The sequence below is a fragment of the Sinocyclocheilus rhinocerous genome, unplaced genomic scaffold (assembly GCF_001515625.1).
Source record: "Sinocyclocheilus rhinocerous isolate Xijiao unplaced genomic scaffold, SAMN03320098_v1.1 scaffold892, whole genome shotgun sequence".
NCBI classification, from domain to species: domain Eukaryota; kingdom Metazoa; phylum Chordata; class Actinopteri; order Cypriniformes; family Cyprinidae; genus Sinocyclocheilus; species Sinocyclocheilus rhinocerous.
In genome coordinates, this window is record NW_015642825.1 from 246,284 (window position 1) to 267,860 (window position 21,577).

The window sequence follows — 21,577 nt, forward strand, 5'->3', positions numbered from 1 at the left end:
ATTGGCTAAAGCAGTCGTCATTGTGCTTTTAAAGCAAAAACATGACACTATTAAAACATAAACAGGAATTTATTTAAGATGAATGTTTATGAATGTTTTCTAGTGATCATGGCAACCATAAAGAATCATTTTCGGCTTTGTAAAGAGTCGATTCATGAGGCTCAAAAGAGTGTATCAAATCATGGTATTCTGTCTTTCAGATCCAGCCGAGGTGTGAATTGCTATCAGCACTAATTTTGTTGCCGTATTTGCCCCAGTACCTGATTTGCATAATTCCTTCAATGAATCAGTTGCTAAAATAAGGCAAGCAAATAAACGAAATCCCATTCAGACTTTGAGACTTCAGCAATGATCAGACAGACAAGTCATTTAATGCTTGATTAACATGTTTACAGACACAGCATGTCATCCAAAGTCCATGACTGACATCTGAATCGTTTTGTTCCACATGCTCACATTCTTTGCCTATAGTGTTGTATTGAAGCTGTATGCATATGTTGTATCCTCTATTCAGTGGAGTATTATGTTCTTTCCACTGACATGAGCTGACATATATATATAAAGCTCATCATGAGCTGCCACAATAAACAGGAGTTAGTGTGATGTTGGTGATGATGGATTGTGAGTATTAGGGGTCAACTGTGGGGTCCAAAGAGACTTAGGCCAACTTATTTATAGTGACTGGCTTACAGCCAAACATGCCTGATCTGCTTTGCGTCCGACTCTGTTTGGACCCCCAATCGGGCATGCAGTCCCCTCTGAGTCCCAGCAGGTGCTTCCTTCATCTGCATTCCCATAGCTTGTTAAGACCGTCTCTTCAGTCCTGATGGAAAGCACGGATTATCACCAGTTCATCTGCACAGCATCGCTGAGTAATCAGCTAACACCAGAACAGGCCAGTTCAGTATGGCAGGCTTTGCACTTGTAATCTAGCCATGTAACAAGTGCCGGGTTTCATTGATTATTCCTTGTCAGCCTGGTTTTCTCAATGCATCTTATTTATGGTTGAATTGGTTTATCAAGAAGAGATTAGCTTTGTGAACCTGGAGGTTCTAATGCCGTGTTCTGCAAATTAAACCAGCCGAGAGAAAGATCCGTGGTCTGGACTGTGACATGTTGAGTTTGAGTGCTCTCTATACTAAGACTATCAAATAAAAGTGACAAAAGGCCAAAAATATGTCAGTCTGATGATTTGGCACATTAACGTTTTTAATGATCTTCCAGATGAACACTGGTCTTTTAGATTAGAATTGGATAATGAATCATTTTAATGTCAAGGTCGTAAAAAAAAAGAGCTATGGACTTAATGTGGTGAAAAAAAGAGATCAATATCTAGATAAAAGAAAATGTCAAAAATTCTGGTAGTTTAATATTCTTTTGTGCTTGTCTTCAAAGACCTGCCTCCCCCTGCCACCAGAGAGAGACCGCCCGGCTGTAAGACGGTGTTTGTGGGCGGTTTACCAGAGAACGCCACAGAGCAGCTCATTGTGGAGGTGTTCGAACAGTGCGGGAGTATCATCGCCATCCGCAAGAGCAAGAAGAACTTCTGTCACATCCGCTTCGCTGAGGAGCACACAGTGGACAAGGCCCTCTTCCTGTCAGGTACATGATCGAGAGGATTTTCTTGTGTCACTGCAACACCAACAGTTGCTCTATTTGAGAATGTTTTTATTTATTTAAATATGGACATATATATGAAAATAAAAATCATATAAAAAGCAATAATATTTAGGAATAGTTTAAATGACTATAATATATATTTACATAAATAAATATAATATATATTTTTTTTTTATCAGGCTCCTATGAAAGTATCATTGGACATTTTTGAAAATAAGGCATTCAATAACTGACTAATAACTGTTTCTTTGGCATTAAAGTAGTGGTGGGCAGTATGACCAAAAATTAATATCACGGTATTTTTCAAAGTTATACCGGTTTCACGGTATATGACGGTATTTATTTTTTATTTTTTCCATGCATGACCGGGTGTAAACCACATTTTCTACTGATTGAAAGAGGAAATAGGCTACTGCAGTAGATTGACTTAGAATGCCCTATTTTACTGTCATGATGAGTGAATATTGTAGAAAAATAATTCATATCATAAGAAAAATAAACACCGGTATTCGGTATGAACCGGTATACCGCCCAGCACTACATTAAAGTAAAATTACTTCACTTAAACATGTTGAAAATGCCTGATGAAAATGCTCATTTAAAAGAAAAAAATCTCAGACTTGGAGGTTTTTGCATCTGAAGTCTTCCTCTGTGTGTGTGTGTGTGTGTGTGTGTGTGTCATACACCTGTCAGTGGCCAGTGACTTGCGAGAATTTACCGGCCAAAAATATTTTTTACTGTCCATGAAACTGTATTTGCATTATTTCATGAAAAAAACAGGCAGAACAAATTAGGGAAACTAATAATAATAATAATAATAATAGTAATAATCTTTTTTTTTTTTTTATAAAAATTAAACAAATCAATAGAAATGTCAGTATAACACTGCTGAACTGTGAAGTATTTCATAATTTATTTTTTTTATTATTATTTTGAATAACAACAGTACAATTGCAATGCTAATATTTATGCTTGCTTTTTCGTTGTTTTCAAACATTAAACCATAGAGCTTTTATTTTGGTGGAAAAACATGTGTGACTTTTGTGAAAAGATCACAAGGCAGCACATCAAATTACATATTCATATTATTACAATGCAGTCTTTGCGATTTGATAATCACGCTAAACCAGATCGTTTTCTCAGGCAATTTTTAGAATTAATAAAAAGTTACTGACCTATATATATTTCTGTCATGACAACTCTCAGAGGGATTGGCATGGTAATGTACATGGCAATGTTAATGTATTTGATCTTGGCGGAATAGATCTGCTACGCTGCTGCTGCGGCAGAGCAAGTACCGAGACTTGCTTCTGACAATACATCCACAACATGCTGCTGTGAACATGTAAGAAATATTGCTGCTGAAAATATAACATACATGAAATAATCCCCCCCCCCCATATAGCATACATGAATCACCTCGTAGCAGATCTATACAGGTGGAGCTGGGGAAGGTGGAGGGTTTCTGAAGCAAGCTGCAACTGCTATGGCAAGCACTAGTCATATATTTGAATGTTGAGTAGCGAGCTCATTGGCTACCGATACAGGAGAGAACCAATCAGCTGTGCCATGTGATAATGATGTCATTAGGTCAGATTGAGTTAGACCTATCGGACTGCGCCATCTAGAGTTTCACGCCAGAACTCTGTATATATGCTGTTAATATGAATTTTATTTTTTAATTTGTTTTTATTTTCATTTACATATGTCATTGAAATATTTCAGTTGAATATTTTATACATTTATACAAAATGTGTACATTCATTGTAGATTGCACCTGTAAAATTTCACAATGTCATAAGCAAGAATACAAAAATGATGCTTATGTGCCACGCCAAGTGATTTAGAATAATTTCACTTTAACTTTTATCTAATGGAAATGAGGCCCATGTGTCCACAAGTTCCCTCTGGACTTGATGGATTGATGCAGAATTAATTAGGGAGGCAGGGCTTCCACACATCACTCAAAGATCTGTAGACGCTGGCCCTCGAGAGTCCATGACAAGAGGTCACGGAGCAGACAAGCGCCGACACCTAGTAATACATTTCTGCCTTTGAACGTTGCATATCACTGACCTCCTCGACACCGGTCACATGAGCTGCTTCTCTTATCCAGTCACATCTTAAATCAGTCTTTGTATGCAAATATTAGGATGTCCCTCTCAGCCACAGAAAGCAAATGCCGGCCGCTCCAATAATACCTTGTCCATTATTTATTCTTCTCTGAGTGTTGCTCTCTCGGTGGAGAGGGGCGAGACTGGAGCGGCGCTCCATATATTGCGTGGCCTCCTGACGGAGCTCTGCAGGCCTTTCCATAAATTATGGTGCTCATTTCTAACGTGAACACATTGCGTAAAATATTTATCAGCGTCTCTGGGCTGTAAAGCAGTGATAGAGAGGCGGAAGCAAACCGTGAAGCTCTTTCTCTCATTTCTGTTGACACGGCCGTCTGTGAATATACATTCTCCTTAAAGGGGTCATATGGTGCTGCTAAAAAGAACAGTATTTTGTGTATTTGGTGTAATGAAATGTGTTTATGCGGTTTAAGGTTCAAAAAATTTCAGCCTCTCTGTAATGTACTCGGAGCATCATGCGATTCATAATTCACTGGAGCCTCTTTCACATATCGCTTGGCTATTTGTCAAGATACTTTTCCAAGCAATTTTCTTTTTTATGCTGAAATATATGAACCTTAATATAAAATCGCTTTCTTTTTTCATCCCTATCACAAACCAGATTATTCTCATCCTTCATGGTTATCTGTGCTGGTTGGGTTCTGGCTTCGATTTCCTCATCTGAGTATAACATTGGGGGGCTTTTTACATTTTACACAGAATAAACAAATATGCATGGTTTGGCCTTAATATGTCAGCAAGCACATGTTAAAAGTGCAGATTAAGCATCAGAGAGAGTTTGTGGGAGGCTCTTTGTCACGGGTCACTTCATGAATCACTGTTGCTAATATGGTGTTTTTCTCATTACATTCTTGCAGTTTGATAAGGCTGAATGTTTTTCTGCTGCTCTCATTTTCTCGTCTTGTTCTCCTTCCTTTATTACCATTTAACTTCTTGCACTCAACTTTTCTTTTCCTCCATTTTCTATTTCCTTTCCACTCTTTTCTTGTCCTGTCCTTTTCTATAATTCCATTTGCCCTTCCCTTTCTTTCCATTTCCTCTTTTCTTTGTTTTTTTTTCTTTTATTGCTCTTCCGTCTTTTCTTGTCCTGTCCTTTACTCCCCTTTAACTTCTTTTCCTCATTTCCATTTCCATTATTATCTTTTTTTTCTGTTTCCCCTTCCTCTTCCTCTTTCCTTTCTTTTCCTTTGCTTGGTTCCCCCTTCCTCTTCCTATTTCCTTTTATTTCCTCTTTGCTTTATTTTCCTTTCCTGTCTTCTATTGTTTTTCCTTTACTCCGCTTCCCATTCTTTTACCTCTTACCCATTTCTTTTCTTTGATCATTTGCTTTCCTCTTTTCTTGTCCATTCCTTTATTCCCCTTCCCCTTCCGTTTCACCTTCCCCATTTCCTTTTGCTCTGTTTCCCGTTCTTCTTTTCTTTTCATGTTTTCCTGTCCTTTCCTCCCCTTCCTGTTCTTCTTTCCTTTGCTCCATTTCCCTTCCCCTTCTTCTTATTTTCCTTTCTTTTGTTGTCCTGTTCTTTCCTTTTCCCTTTTTATTTGGTCCTTTCCTTTCCTTTTTCTTTACCTTTCCTTTCCTCTTTCTCATTCTTGTCTTTACTTTGGCTTTACTCTGTTTCCCCTTCAATTTCCACTTTCTTTTCCTTACTCTTCCATTTCTTTTCCTATGTCATTGTCCATTTCCATTTCTCTCTCCTGTAGGTTATAGGATCAGGCTGGGATCAAGCACAGATAAGAAGGACACAGGCCGGCTGCATGTAGATTTCGCTCAGGCTCGAGATGACCTGTACGAGTGGGAGTGCAGACAGCGCATGCTGGCCCGGGAAGAGAGGCATCGGCGCAGGATAGAAGAGGACCGCCTGCGGCCCCCCTCGCCACCCCCCATCGTCCATTTCTCTGAGCACGAATGCAGCCAGTTAGGAGAAAAGCTCAAAGGTGGGACATGTGACGTGTCATACTTCTGTCACAGTGATTTTGTTGCTTTTGTCTGTCACACCTCTGTTGTTTCCTGATGCTTGTGAAGAGGCTCCTACAGTCAGTGTGCCTGTTGGCTGGATGCATCAAAAAGCTATTTGTCTCTTTGAGTTTGACGTTCCATGCGGTTTAATAGAAACCATCTGTTTTGCGAATGCATCTCGATTCTCTGTCTGAGAGAGAAAAGTGTATTATAGAGAAGCTTTTGAGATGAAATCAGTTGAAATTAGCCATGTGTATTAACCACTTTTCCATATGTAATGGTTTATATGCAGTGGGAATGCAGTTCTGCTCACTTTTCTCAGGTAATAGATGAAGGGACGAGAGGACAGGATGATTTTGCATGCTGTTTGCTGCAAAAAATCTCAACGGCATCCTTATATCTGCTAGATTTTTCTGTATAATCAATGTTGGGCAGTTTTTGACAATTATTTTTGAATCCGTTAGTTCTGACTTATTGAGTCTAAATCAGATAAATGAGCAACCAAGTCTGATGGAGAGGGATTTCAATTTGATGACACATTGATGCAGTCTTAAAAGGGTTGATGGATTATTTGTTTAAATTATTTGACAGTGTTTTTTGATTATCTGTAGTTAGGACTTCCATAAATAAATCAAAGCCCCCTAGAATTCTCAGGCAGACATGTGTTTGTGTGCTTTACAGGATTACAGCAAGAAGAACAAAATAATAATTATTATTATGTTTGTCTTTTTGTTGTTGTTTTGTAAAGTCAGTCATCTTCGGTGTGCAGACAGCAACAGTGCTTCATCTGTTGCACAGTTAACGCCAAACAGCTCAGCAAATCTCTGCCAAACTCTTCTTTTTGTTTTGTTTTTGTTTTTAATTTGCGGATTTTAAATAAACTCAACAACACTAAAGAATAATAGATTTCTGGAAGAGACTCCCTGTGGCATTCATTACAGTGATTTTCAGTTTTCTGTTTCTCATCTCATTCCCAGCCGAAAGTTGCAAGCCAAAGCTTTGTAGTTCGGAGCAATCAGCTTGACTGTTTTCCGTTCTCCTACACACACACACACACACACACACACACACACCTGTGTGTCTCAGGACTTCATGAACAACTGAATCAATTTTTTAAGTAATATTACCACTTTCAACAGAAAGCACACAATAATATCCGTGAGTTATGATTGACAAGGTTTGATCATCCAAACCTGTTGCATGCTGTCGATGTCCGTCCCTGTCCTCTTGTCCTTTCCTAAATGTCCTCTACTTTGCTAGTGTGCATTCCCTGTCTTTTTTGGCCCAGTAAACATGTCTTGCTAATACGTTTTGACACTAGAAGGTCCCAGATGAGAAGTGTTCCTCTCCAACATTGCACTCAGCTCTCGTCCCACCATCTGTTTCTCCCCCACCGTTTTTTCTTTCTCCACTCAGACGACTCCAAGTTTGCCGAGGCCGTGCGTGTCCTGCTGACCTGGGTGGAACGAGGGGAGGTAAACCGCAGAAACGCCAACAACATCTATTCCATGATCCAGTCCTCCAACAGCCACATTCGCCGGCTGATGAACGAGAAGGCCGCCCATGAGAAGGAGATGGAGGAGGCCAAGGAGAAGTTTAAAAACGCCCTTGCTGGGATTTTAGTACAATGTGAGTGTTTTTCTGTTTCTCATCTCATTCCCAGCCGAAAGTTGCAAGCCAAAGCTTTGTAGTTCGGAGCAATCAGCTTGACTGTTTTCCGTTCTCCTACACACACACACACACACACACACACACACACCTGTGTGTCTCAGGACTTCATGAACAACTGAATCCATTTTTTAAGTAATATTACCACTTTTAACAGAAAGCACACAATAATATCCGTGAGTTATGATTGACACGGTTTGATCGTCCAAACCTGTTGCATGCTGTCGATGTCCGTCCCTGTCCTCTTGTCCTCTCCTAAATGTCCTCTACTTTGCTAGTGTGCATTCCCTGTCTTTTTTGGCCCAGTAAACATGTCTTGCTAATACGTTTTGACACTAGAAGGTCCCAGATGAGAAGTGTTCCTCTCCAACATTGTACTCAGCTCTCGTCCCACCATCTGTTTCTCCCCCACCGTTTTTTCTTTCTGCACTCAGACGACTCCAAGTTTGCCGAGGCCGTGCGTGTCCTGCTGACCTGGGTGGAACGAGGGGAGGTAAACCGCAGAAACGCCAACAACATCTATTCCATGATCCAGTCCTCCAACAGCCACATTCGCCGGCTGATGAACGAGAAGGCCGCACATGAGAAGGAGATGGAGGAGGCCAAGGAGAAGTTCAAAAACGCCCTTGCTGGGATTTTAGTACAATGTGAGTGTTTCTTTACAGATGTTGCTTCTGTTTCAAACCCTAGTAAGCTGCTTACCCAGACAGCATTTTTGGGCATCATGAGCACATTTGCAACTCACTAGACTTGGAGAAATGTTAAATTACTGATGATAAAATGACTGTTTACTACTACAAAAAAAAACAAAAAAAAATCACTTTGGGGTTTTCAGGCACTCGGACACATAAAAGATTTTCAAATAGAACTGGAAAATATTTTTTTTTAAATGCTGTTTGAGGGGTTGAAACGTTGATTCAAATTATTATTGGATTTTTGGGCTTCTGCTGATTTCCATTATTGCTGGTTGTGGATTTTACATGAATTATGATAGCTCACAGATCAGAGCTCTGCTGTAATGAGACCCAATTGACCCAATCGCAGCTGGTGGCTGTAGATTTGCATTTCTCTGAGGCATTGCACAAACCCTGAAATGATTTCACCTTTCAGAGCAAATGTAAGGGCAAATACATGACCACTGACTAATACAGAGATTTGATAACACATTTCACACATCTTCGGGTGGTTATTTTAATTTTATACGCCACAATTCACATTTAGACCTCCAACAGCCACATTCGCCGGCTGATGAACGAGAAGGCCGCCCATGAGAAGGAGATGGAGGAGGCCAAGGAGAAGTTTAAGAACGCCCTTGCTGGGATTTTAGTACAATGTGAGTGTTACAGATGTTGCTTCTGTCTTAAAACCTAGTAAGCTGCTTACCCAGACAGCATTTTTGGGCATCATGAGCACATTTGCAACTCACTAGACTTGAAGAAATGTTAAATTACTGATGATAAAATGACTGTTTACTACTACAAAAAAAGCAAAAAAAAATCACTTTGGGGTTTTCAGGCACTCGGACACATAAAAGATTTTCAAATAGAACTGGAAAAGATTTTTTTTTAAATGCTGTTTGAGGGGTTGAAACGTTGATTCAAATTATTATTGGATTTTTGGGCTTCTGCTGATTTCCATTATTGCTGGTTGTGGATTTTCAATGAATTTTGATAGCTCACAGATCAGAAATGGGTGCTGTCAGCTACCGCATGATTACACTTCACTTCCTGCCATCATGATAGTGCTCTCAACGCAGCAGTGCTTTGTACTTCATTGATCCAATGCCCAGAGAAATGGAAATACCACTCACACACATATAGTTTCCTTGATGCATGGCCAGGCGTAATGTTCAGTGTGTTCAGTGTGAGAGAATATTTCATTAAAATGCAACTGGGGTTCAAGAAATGGAACAAAAATGAATACAGACTCATTGAAAGGTCAAGGCAGAGAAAATCTTGCCTTGAAAATTAGAAATTTGCAAAACAAAAAAAAAAGTGTATTTGAAAATCAAACATATGCATCTGTTGAAGAAAGTGTAATTAAATGTTCCAGCGTGGCGTGTATTTACTGAAGTACCAGCAGGAGGCATTCAGACATATTCATTTAGAAAGCTACACTTTTGAATGCAACGGCAAAGGTTGTTTTACTGTTTACTCTAAGATAATCTGCCCAACTTTTGACCTCAGAAGCAGTTTACGCTTTGCCGTCAGTTACTTTTACACTGCAGCTTTTCCACGGTTGGGTTTTATAGTGTTCACGCTTTGATCTGAGATCAGTGTGGACCAAAGGTAAGTTCTCCAGACGCCTCTACCACTTTGAGCTGAATGCAGAAGAAGGTAGAGTATGTGAAGCATTAGCGCACAGCTACAGGCCTGTCATCTGTAACCTATCAGGCATGTGTAGATCATTTAGCTGCTTAGTCTCTGGACAGCACACCTGATGACCCTTCATAGATTAAAAGTAAGTAACCCCAATCACTAGATTGTCATGACTAGCTTGACTGATTGCTCACATAACCTTGACTTGAGCTTGTAGAGAATCAGATACACTTCTGATGGCATGCCACTCAACAATGCACATATGCATAGGCTTTTAACTGTTTCATAACACTTTCTGTGAAACCTGTATGTTTGATGCATGATAAAGGTATTCACAATTCCTCATAATGCACTACCCTTCGGATGTTTGGGGTCTTTCTTTGGAAAGTAATACATGGACATATAAATTGTTTAATAAAAATGGCAGTAAAGACATTTATATTGTTATAAAATACTTCTATTTCAAATAAATGCTGTTCTTTTGAACTTTCTGTTCATCAAATAATCTTGAAAAAAATAAATGTTTCTTGAGCAGTAAATCAGCATGTTAGAATGATTTCTGAAGATCATGTGACACTGAAGACTGGAGTAATGATGCTGAAAATACAGCTTTGATCACAGAAATAAATTACATTTTAAAATACATAAAAATAAAAAAACAGTTATTTTAAAATGGAATTTATTTAATCAAAAATACAGTAAAAACAGTAATTTTGTAAAATAAAATTACTGTTTTTACTGTATTTTTGATTAAATAAATGCAGCCTTGGTGAGCAGAAGAGATTTCATTCAGAAACATAAAATCTTATTGACCACAGACTTTTGAATGCTAATGTATGTATCTGTGGAAATTGTCTGTATCTGGATATTGTAAGGTGTGTTCAAACCACAAAAGCCCATTTTTAGATGTAACAATATTCCATTTATAGTTCCTTGTTATAGCAAATATATCATGAATAATTCATTGAATTATTTATTATGTTTTATGACTATGCTATAAAATAAAGATACAAATAAAGTGGTGAACAAAGGGGGGGGGGGGGCATTGTACAACTCTGCACAAAAATCAGTGCTTTTTCTTTGCAGGTGACTCTGTAGCAGTTGTATTTAGAAAGAAATTGTAGAGAGAATACATGAATGTTAAAGTTCACACCACACTTAGTCATAAAATTAGTCATATTGGCTTTGCAGACTTGCCAGAAAAATCCTTTATCTTTGTGTTTGTTGAATAAAAAGTGAATAATCTGTTTTGTATATATATTATTCAGTAGAATACCTCATGCGAGTCTTTCCCTATAATGCACTATAAAACATTATAATACTTTCGTGGTAACACCTTTAAAGAGTAAATGCACAGAAATGTGATGCAGATCATAGAGTTTAATGCTTCATACTCTTGAAAGTGTTATAACCATGGTTAAAGTATTAACAAGAACATATAATTGATTATAAGGTGGCATTATAAGGCATTATGAATTATTCTGCATCAATATACAGGTTTCATAGAGAGTGTTACTCCTCCTATACTGACTCGGCTGCTATTATTATTGATACGATTGGAGTTCCTGGTCCAGTCATGGTTCTCCGTCCCATGGACGTGAAGATCAGGAATAATGCTTGATTTATGAGTGATGTCATACAGTAACTTGACCTAATTTGAATGTCATGGTAAGTTTCTGGATATCCCTTCACAGTCACCACTGCACAACACCACATCACTGATGTCTGTCTATCAGAGCATTGTGCCACACACTGTAGTCATATAGAGATGGAGTTTCACAAGCCTCCGCAGACATAAACATATTTACGATTACGACTCTTCTCTAGAGACAGGTTGAAATCCAAGGGAGTTTTATTGTTTAGATGAGACAAATCAGCACCTTCCCAGAGATACAGACTTCATCTGCCAGAATATGTCTTTTCTCTTTGTCTGTTTGCTTGTGTTTTCCCTTATAGATATTTCCTTCTGAAGCCTGTCAGGTTATTCTAATGGGTTTAGAGCGTCTGCTTGAGGAAATAGTGACAGTACTGATGTTCTACCAAGCCTGCTCGAGCTGTCTGTCAGAGTTAGCTTCTATCAGGAGCTACACTAGCTACAGATGTTTCATCAGAAAGGTCATGTCACCTTAAGAGCACCTTCTAGTAGCTTCCCCTGGTATTTAACACTGTCCAGCCTTTTATCTGCATGCAGCAGATACAAAAACAACAACAAAAAAGAAGTATCTGGCACTCTAGTGATGTCTGCCCACGTGCAGCGGAACAGTCGCTCACGCAGAGGAGAGAAAGCGTTGTGACAGTCTAGCATCTGTCTTATCTGAACGCAGACAGAACTCACAGCAAAATAAATAATGAAATGCAGGATACCGCTAAAAGCTTGCTGGGGTTGCAGCCCTGCAGGAGGATAGAGCAGCAGGTTGTCGCAGTGGCAGGTGGGACTCGGTGACGGGGGAATTCTGGGTAAGACTATTTCAGCTTAAGACGCTGGATTCCGGCTGAGACGGCAGACGGGTGCTGTCACAAACCAAATCTGTATTTGCCCCATCTAATGGATGGTTTGTAGTAAAAGTGTTAATGTTTCTGTAAACAACCTCACAAAAACAGCTTTCTTATTATTACATAAATATGGGAGACAACAAGTATATATTTTAATGTATTGGACGATATTATAAATCTGTAGTATTTTATGTAAATAAACTCATTAAATTATCAATTTGCTACATGTCAGATATATATTTGATCTTAAAAACCGTTATTATATGGTATATTTTGGAGTCATATTAGTAAAGGCAAAATTATTTGCATGCACAGCATACCATTTTTCATACTAACATGCACTTTTGAAGAAAAACAACTCTTCAACACATCTTGTATCTAAAGCGATAAATCTTTGCTGCAATCTGTCATTATTCCTATAAGATACTGCTAAATTATATCTTATAATTAAAAATTATAGTAAACATTCAGATACATACAATAAGGCGATATGGTATCAGTAATAACAATACCAACTTAAAGTGAAAGGCATGCACTACCTTTCAAACGTTTGTGTTCGGTAAGATTTATGTTTGTTTGTTTGTTTTTTTAATGTTTTTCGTTCTTTTTTTCAACTGAAGTCTCTTATGCTCACAAAGACTGCATTTATTTGACCAAAAATATAGTAAAAACAGTATTTTTTATTAATAACAGAAATATTACTATCATTAAAATGAACGGTTTTCAATTTTAATATATTGTAAAATGTAATGTATTGCTGTGAGCATCATTACTCCCATCTTCAGAAATCATTCTAATATGCTTTGCTGTTAGAATGTGCTAGAATGTGAATTTGCTGTTCAAGAAACATTTCTGATTATTATCAATGTTGAAAACAATTGTGCTGCTTAATATTTTTGTGCAAATAGATTTTTCAGGATTTTTTGATGAATAGGAACATTTATTTGAAATGAATTTAGACTTTTTTGTAACATTATTAAAGTCTTTAAATAAATCCGAGTAGTTAATATTGGAAAAGTAAGGAATTCTGCTTTGCTTTTTGCTAGAATATTTGTTTGGAAATTTGAGGCAATGAAAATGCAGACAAAGGCCAGAAACATATTCAACGTATTCAAATGGAGAAGTGAAGGCTTGATCAATGCATTGCAAGTACAGTAAGGGGTAGCTAAGCAGCACTAGTAATGCTGAGATCATGATTTCTATTCCTAGGGAATGAATGAAATGGAAATGTATACCTTGAATGCAGCGTAAGTCACTTTGGATAAAAGCATAAATGGAAATGTCCCATATGTATCATGTTTTGTGTTACTGTGTCATAGCCTAGAACTCAAGGGGGTGATAGTGTTATCTTCAGATGTCTGTGCCATTAAATCAACATGCTGAGCAAGATTCCTTTCAGACTGTTGCTCTGCCATGACAGTTGAAAACTGACTGTAATGAAGACCATAATGATAGCTGGCCTTGCGGCAACGCTGAGAAGAAACATGTCCTTGATTTGCATTATGAACTTGTGAATGCAGTCCGACACATTTCGTAATGATGCATGAAATCAAGCTTGCACAGCTAGAGGCTGTTGTTTTGGCCTGAATCAGACACAAGTTTAACTATTACTACACAATTTTCATTTGTGAATAGTGAACATGCAAAACTACTGACACTTTGTCATGACAGGGTTGCTGCACATCAGACTGAAAACATAGTGCACACTTACACCTACACAACCTCAGACGTGCATACACTCAGGCACATGCTCTCCGTCCTGGCTTTGCCATCGATCTCTTCCATCAAATTAAAGGATGCTGAAGTCACTATCGATCGGGCCTCTCTCACTCTTGAGCAGCATGCCTTTGCTGCAGACAGATGTGTTTGGCAGCCTTCCTGACTCCCCAGGGTTTATTAAGCCTCTCTCAGGGAGAGAAATGGGATCTCTGAGTGAATCTGCATAGGTCACGTTATACCATCAGTAATGATGTCATGCATCCATCAAGCCGCTGGCACCATATGTTTTTGCAGTTACATCACTTAGGCTGATGGATGCTTTGATGTCATTTCCCAGACACTTTTTTTTGATCCATGATGCATTGCACATGCAGAAACTCTCTGAAAGATGATATGATGGTCTCAAATGATCTAGTCATGAGAGTAGCTAGGATATCACTAAAAGTAACAGGCACACTGAGATTTAAAATAACAGTACAGTTGATGAAATCTAGAGGACAAAACCTAGTGAGATGCCTCGCTGTCTGTTTCCTTCTGAAGGGCCGTTCACACTGACAGTGTTAAATAGTGATAAACCAAGCTGAAGTCATTTGGGTTCAACAAGAATTGGCGATTTCCAGTGATATATGCGATGCAACGAAATTAAGGAATCTTGTGCAAAATAACTGGACCGTACCAACCTTTGCTTTAGTATTTTGCTAATATAAGAGCAAGACATTATAATTAACCAACACAAAAAAAGGCATCACAATCACAAAATAGTTGGTAAAGCACTCCATTCTTTGCATTGATGTATTTTACTGATATTTCTCGAAATTTTACGTAATGCACTACCTTTCGAAAGTTGAGGTTGGTAAGATTTTTTCATGTTTTTTGAAAGAAGTCTCTTATGCTCACAAAGGCTGCATTTGTTTGAATAAAAAATACAATACAAACAGTAATATTGCGAAATTGTATTATAATTTAAAATAGCTGCTACATTTTAATTTTAATTTATTCTTGTGTTGCAAAGCTGGATTTTCAACATCATTAACATGATCCTTCATTCTAATACGCTGATTGGCTGCTTAAGAAACGTCCAAATTTTTGAATGATAGTGTATGTTTTGCCTTGTCGTCCACCCTCTTGGATGATTTTTTCTCTACAAAGGATACGTGTGGTGCTGCCTTACGTTTAGGGCACAGGAATGTGCATAATTATGCCGCCTGCTTTTTGGTTCAGCTTTCATGTCATTAGCGCACCGATGTTACCTCAAAACACCATCTAGGTTGACAGATTGCTAGCTTTTGGAACAGAGTTTATGTCATAGATGTCAGAGCAGCACATTCTATTAGCAGCTGTGATTCCAGCAGCTGTTCCCCTTTCGTCCTGCGCCTTCCTCCTGTCTTGCATTCTCACAGGAAATTGCTGCCATGTATCTCGAACATCCAAAGCACTCACACCCCCAAAATAGTTGATTGACTGCCTCGTCTCTTAATTCTGAACAGATGACTATTTCTGGAAAGTTTGCTTTAATGAGTTTACATAATTGAGATGTCCTCTCTAATCTATACACACTGAAGTAATGAGCCCAGCCTGTCATAGATGAAACATTCATCTCATTAGGCTTCCACTTGATGTACTCTTAAAATACAGGAGATGCTTTGACTATCCGGCCAGCAGAGTCGATGAAGGTGAGAGGTGTGTTGTGGTAATTGAGAAAGAAGAAACATGAGATGGAACAGTTGATTTCAGGTAATGCTAGGGAATTCATTATTCTGCTGTTTAATCTTCCCAAGAGAGTCTAAAAGTCTGTCATTATTGACTCACCCTCATGTCATTCAAAACCCGTAGGATTTTCTTTCTTCCACAGACCACAAAAGGAGATGTTAAGCAGAATATTCCAGCTGCTGTTTTATTGCATACAACAGTCCACAGCTACCAAAGAAGTAAAAAAAAATAGTTAATCCAAAAATGAAAATTGTCATCGTTTACTCAACCTCATTTCATTCCAAGCCTGTATGCCTTTCTTTATTCCATGGAACAAGAAGATATTTTGAAAAAAATGTCTCAGTGTTTCATAGAATGAAAGTCAGTGGGGTCAAGTCAAGTCAAGTCACCTTTATTTATATAGCGCTTTTAACAAGTCTATTAGGGTCTAATGTTGTTTGGACCCCGACGTCTTTCACAATATATTTTGTGTTCTACAGAAAAAAAAAACGAAAGTAATACAGGTTTGGAACAACATGAGTGTGAGTAAATGATGACCGAGTATTCATTTTTGGGTGAACTCTCCCATTAACATGATTTTTTTTTTTTAAAGAAGAGACAGAAGTGTAATCTCATTCAGATCTCATCCCTGCAGATACACCAGTCACCCCAGCTCAGTGTTTATGCTGTATAGAGGGGGGTAGGGGAAAACAACATCACTTCCTTCCAACCTGACAAATTTTTTCACTCCTCTGCACCTTCCCAATCGCCCCTCTCTCTCTTTCTTTCTTTGGACGCCCATACTGGCCCCTGCATCCCCTACCACAGTTGAGCAGATTGTGTCTGTATTCCACGCTGCTTCCAAACAAAAGGCATGGGACCATTTCTCCAAAGCCCAACGCAAGAACCTGGACATGTGGCGAAAGCAAGCAGAGGTTGGTGTTTTCATCTCTTTAAGTGAATGTGTTCATGCTTCACATCTTCAGAATTAAATATGCAGTATGTTACTAGTCTTTTCTATTTCCCCTTCCCTGCAAGCTCCCCATGTGTACTTGAACTATCCTGAAGTCCGTTTATTTTCTTTTGAGTTGAATGTTAATGGTATGTTAATGGTCTAAATGCTCAGCTCTCCCTGGTTGTAAAATGTGACCCGAGTCTGACCCTGAGATTTCAGCGGTTCACAACCGGCAGGTAACATTGAGTCTTTCCTGATAGAAACAATAGAAATGCCAATATCTCAAATCATTGGTACTCCAAAACCCCTTAAGCTCAGTAAAAGAGATATTTCTTCTCTATTAGTGGAAGCTGGAGACAGATACTGTAAGCTAATTAATGAATCCACATTTTTGTTGTTGAGGTGTTTTTCTTCTGTCTCTTTCCTCTGTTTTCTGTGGTCATTAGGTAAGTTTTAAGACATCTCTCTGATTATTAGTGTTTAATTAGCACGTTAATTCCCATTGCTGGCAACATTAAAACACTGTTTTACATGGATCAGAGGGTTGATATTGTTTACATCTAATAAAACTGAGAACTCCTGCTATGATGCAAATGATGAATGTGAAATCAACCGAGGACTGGACTGTCCATGTGTCATAAAAACAAGTTCCTAGAAGCTTACTGTAATTAATTCTCATGGCTTTAAATAAAATATGAATTTTTATCTATTGCGCATGATTCATCAAAAAAATAATAATGTTTGTCTGCATAATAGCACATGCTAAATGATTAAAAAAGAAGCAAGATGCATCAAGATGTTCTAGTGGGTAAACTTGACCTTCAGCCTCCTTAAAGTGTGTGTTGGAGAAGGGTAGTACTCTACAGTCAACAACAAACTCGCATTCAGGTCTGACTTTGTTCTAGTATGTAACGGCCACTTTTAATGATCCAATCAAATCACAAGCTGAAGCCCCATCCTTCCTTTTTTCTAGTTGAATTTTGTGTTTCACTACGGATGGCTTGCAAATGTTGTTTCATGCTCAGTTGAAGCCATTGGAACAGCTTAAAGATGCAGGTACTGTAAATGCCAAAAGAGACTCCTCACTGTTTAAGGTAGGTGTTTAAAATGAGTTGCCCATGTCCCAAATAATCCTTTATAGTTTCCTATCTCATAGTTGTAATTCATTTTCTCTCATTCATTCCTGATATACTTCTTAATTTCTGTTGAGCAAAAATTTAGAGTCATCAGAAATGGACGTTTCCATCAGAAACATCACAAAATTTCATCCATTTTCAACCCATTGTGAATCACATTAAGACAATTTGCTATTACTGCCAGTTAGTGCTTTGTTAACTTCATGAACTGAGTCCTTGATTGACTACCCTATTCGAAATTTTAAATGACATTTTATCGGATTTGTCTCCAAATGAAATATTTACATGTAGAGTTATTTTAACACTTACACTGTTCTTCATCTGTGAAAAGAGCTTATTAATGCTGCAGTAACTGTGTCCTTATCGAGTCCTTTCTTTTATTGAGTTCCTCTTATTTCACCTCTTTCATTTCTCCCATCAGATGACAAGAAAGGGTATGCAACAACCCAAGAAGCTGATGTAGTCCTCACTTGCTGTTTTCATCCTCCAATCCCCTCATTTGCCCAATGCTCTGGCCACTTGACTTAAGTTGAATATGTTTAGACCCAGATATGAGCTTCTTCTCACTCACTGGTTTGCATTGTGCTTTTAGCTTCACCGTGGCTATGACAGGAAGCTCTCTATGCTGACACAACGAGGTGAAGCCTCATTTGAGAAGAAGAGACAGTTAGCAGGCCTCTCTCACCTTTTACATTATGAGCCGACCTCAAAACTGTCGGAATCCCTCTAGTATGACAATGCAGTGCTTCAGGGATATGGCAAGCTTTCACAAGCCTTTGAACCTCACACTCAAAATGTTTATGTTCTAACAGAGCCCATTAGTGCCATTTAAACATCCTCTGCTGTAGGAGGAGGTTGCTTCACTCCTGAATCCGGTTAGTTATCTCTGGAGCAGGTGACAGTAAGGGATAGGTAATAGATGACACAGTATTAAACTATGTTTACTTTGCTTCTCACCCTTGGAGCTGTTTGAACCCTCGCTGTGATTCTCTCGTAAGTGTGATGGTAAGATGGCGGCTTCGGATGAGTTGTTGACCCAGAGCTACATTCAGGCTTAGTGGAATTTAGAGAATTTTCATCCTCATTTCCTTGAGCTCCCCTGCAAGTTTTATCGGCTATTTCTTGCATAAACAAAGCTTCAGTAAGTGTTGGTTCTGACACAGAAATGTCCAGTCAGTATTGCGGGTTCTCCTCGCTTCAAGCTGATTGTTATTCCAAGCAAATGGGTATTTGCAGTTGCCTAGACCAGTGTTTCCCAACAGGGGTGCCGTGGCACCCTGGGGTGCCGTCTGTCAAGAGCAGGGGTGCCGTGTAAAAAAATCCTTTTTTTAAATTTTTAAATTGCTAAAATGTTCAAAAAAGCATCTATTATATAATATCCATTTCTGATGTCGCCGATAATTAGAGATGCACCGAAATTTCGGCTGCCGAAAATTAGTTCACCGATCAGGTTTCACTTTCACGTGGTGTGACGCTCTGCGTATTATCCCGCTCTATGCGTGTGCGCTCCGCTCAGCGCTCCACTCGTATACCGTTCATGCAAATCGGAACAGCAAAGTCCACTCAAAAATTGAGCCGACAGGAAACATCGATGCAGTACAGTATTGTTTCTGTCTGCAATAGCCTTACTGTGCTGTAACGGTGTGGTATATGGGCAACTCTGGTAACACTGCCCTCTCATTCATTGATCTGCTAACCGCTTAAAAATATCTGTATGACATATTCTGCAGTTCTTCCCCGTTGTACCGAATATCTATACTTTTCAAATTATTATATCGAAGTTAGAAATTCAAATATTGTGACAAAATTAATTTTGTAGGGTGCCACAAGTTTGTTAACATTTCCAAAGGGTGCCGCGACTGAAAAAAGGTTGGGAAACACTGGCCTAGACGACCTTAATTCAGTCACAGCCCATTTATACTGTGGGCAGCTAGACATCCTGTGTTAAAGATTGGAGAAAAGTTTAAAGCGGGAAAGCTAGCTGCCTTCCTGCAGTAGCCCCATAACATCTATCCCTCTCCTGATTGGGCAGATGGGCCTGTTTGCTTTCGCGCTACCTGCTCGACCTCTGTAATTCTCAGTGAGATCATGTGTTGCTATGCTAGACAGATGGTAATGTTTATGCCGGGCCTTTTGTTTGTTGTCAGGGAGTAAGTCTCTCTCTCCCTGTGGCGGTCATGTTGTGTCTTTGCACAGCCTTATGCGATTGCTGTGTGCATGCCTCACTAGGCAGAGAGCTCCCCCATCAGGAGCGCCCACAGGGCAGCGTCCATGCCTAGACATCTGCTTCATCTGCCCGGTCCTGCCGATCTGTGGTGGCTGTGCAATCACTTCCTGCCATGTTTAAGCCCCACTGGCAGCCATTATAACACATTAAGAGTCCTTGTGCAATGTTTGACTGCGCGCATAGACAAGGTCGGCCAACATCAGGTGTCTCTCTGCATCGATACCATTGGAACAGCTCCGCCTGCTTTTATAGCACTTGACGAGTCCAATCTCTTTTTTACAATCTGATCGAATGGCTTATTACATTTCCGGCTCATATATTTCATGTGTGAGAGATCATCCAGCAGCGGTTGGGATTATAGACTCTATTTCTCTCATTCACAGGAGATCAGAAACATCCACAACGAAGAGCTGATGGGTATTCGGAGGGAGGAGGAAATGGAGATGTCGGATGATGACATGGAGGACGCCCCGGAAATCAAGGATTCGGATGATTCAGGTATCCACCGTTCTAGATTGACAGTCTATAAGCAAAAGATAGGATTTTTTCTTAAAGCAGCACAAGCGGTACTTCCTCATTGTTTTAAAGAGGCTTCTGTGCACCAACCGCATATAGATTGAATCCACTGGTGATTCGTCAGTTTTATGAGGAACCTTTTCTCAGATCACACAGTGCTGATACATGCAGATAGAAGCAATAACCAGCTAATTTTCACAGTATAAATGAAGAACGAGAAAAGAATTGAGCTTCATGGAAAGCTCCGACTGTTTAATGACCCTTGATATATACAGTATTTGAATTCAGACTGTGTAACTGCCACTTTTCTCCAACTTTTTTCTTTTTTTTCAATAAACATTCCCTCAGGAACTAATGAAGCTTATATAATTTGCCTTTCCTGTGAGACCTCAAAGTGGTTTTGAATCTTTTTGCATCAGAAAACAATTTTGACATAAATATCAATTACTGTGTGTGGCTTTTTTTCTCACAGCATATAACCAGACCTGGGAATTCTTATATCTTGAGTTTAAAACTTATTTATGCATACATATTTATTAATATGTGCACCACCCACATGAGCAATAGGCCACGGCTCCAATACCAGCATGTTATATTGATGATTTTACTTTCTCATGTGAGCAAATTAAATCAAATCTGTCTGTGGGCATCCAATTCAATCGTGGAGGAACAGTGTAATTTTTGTATTACTATTCCCATAACCCCTTGTGATTTTCTGAATGTGGTGCTACCGAGCTGAGCATTAGTCTGCCAGCTGTTCTTCCAGTTCATTTCAGGTTGCCTGTCACAAAAAAAAACTGCTGTTAGAGAACTTGTACTATTGCTGCTCAGGACAGAGAATCATGGGATAGCGTAAAATGATCACTGTGGGACACCCAGGGTCGGCGCCAGAGCACACAAAGTGAGGGGGCAGGCACAATTTATTGGGGGAGCCGTACTTTTTGGGTGGGGTCTGCTTTGAAAAAAAAAGGTTTCTGAAAGTAATTTTCAGATGCAACGGGGGAAAAAACGGGATAAACACTAACATGACTGTTTCCAATGAATGCAGCAGTGAGTGCGCGTGAGGCGCCTGCGCGATCAAACAGCTGAAACATAAAATAGACTACTCCCTCATTTTTGGTCATACAGTAAAGGCATAATTCGA

General features: G+C 39.1%; 1 protein-coding gene across 1 annotated transcript in view; it reads left to right on the top strand.

Moving 5' to 3' along the window:
* The window catches only part of enox2 (ecto-NOX disulfide-thiol exchanger 2), a 203,121-nt gene that overhangs the window by 144,079 nt on the left and 37,465 nt on the right, over positions 1–21,577 (top strand). Inside the window, exons 5-9 of the mRNA XM_016573873.1 lie at positions 1,396–1,602; positions 5,457–5,690; positions 7,129–7,341; positions 16,428–16,534; positions 20,301–20,415. Of these exons, the coding sequence (XP_016429359.1) occupies positions 1,396–1,602; positions 5,457–5,690; positions 7,129–7,341; positions 16,428–16,534; positions 20,301–20,415 (876 nt within the window). The remainder of the gene's footprint in view (positions 1–1,395; positions 1,603–5,456; positions 5,691–7,128; positions 7,342–16,427; positions 16,535–20,300; positions 20,416–21,577) is intronic.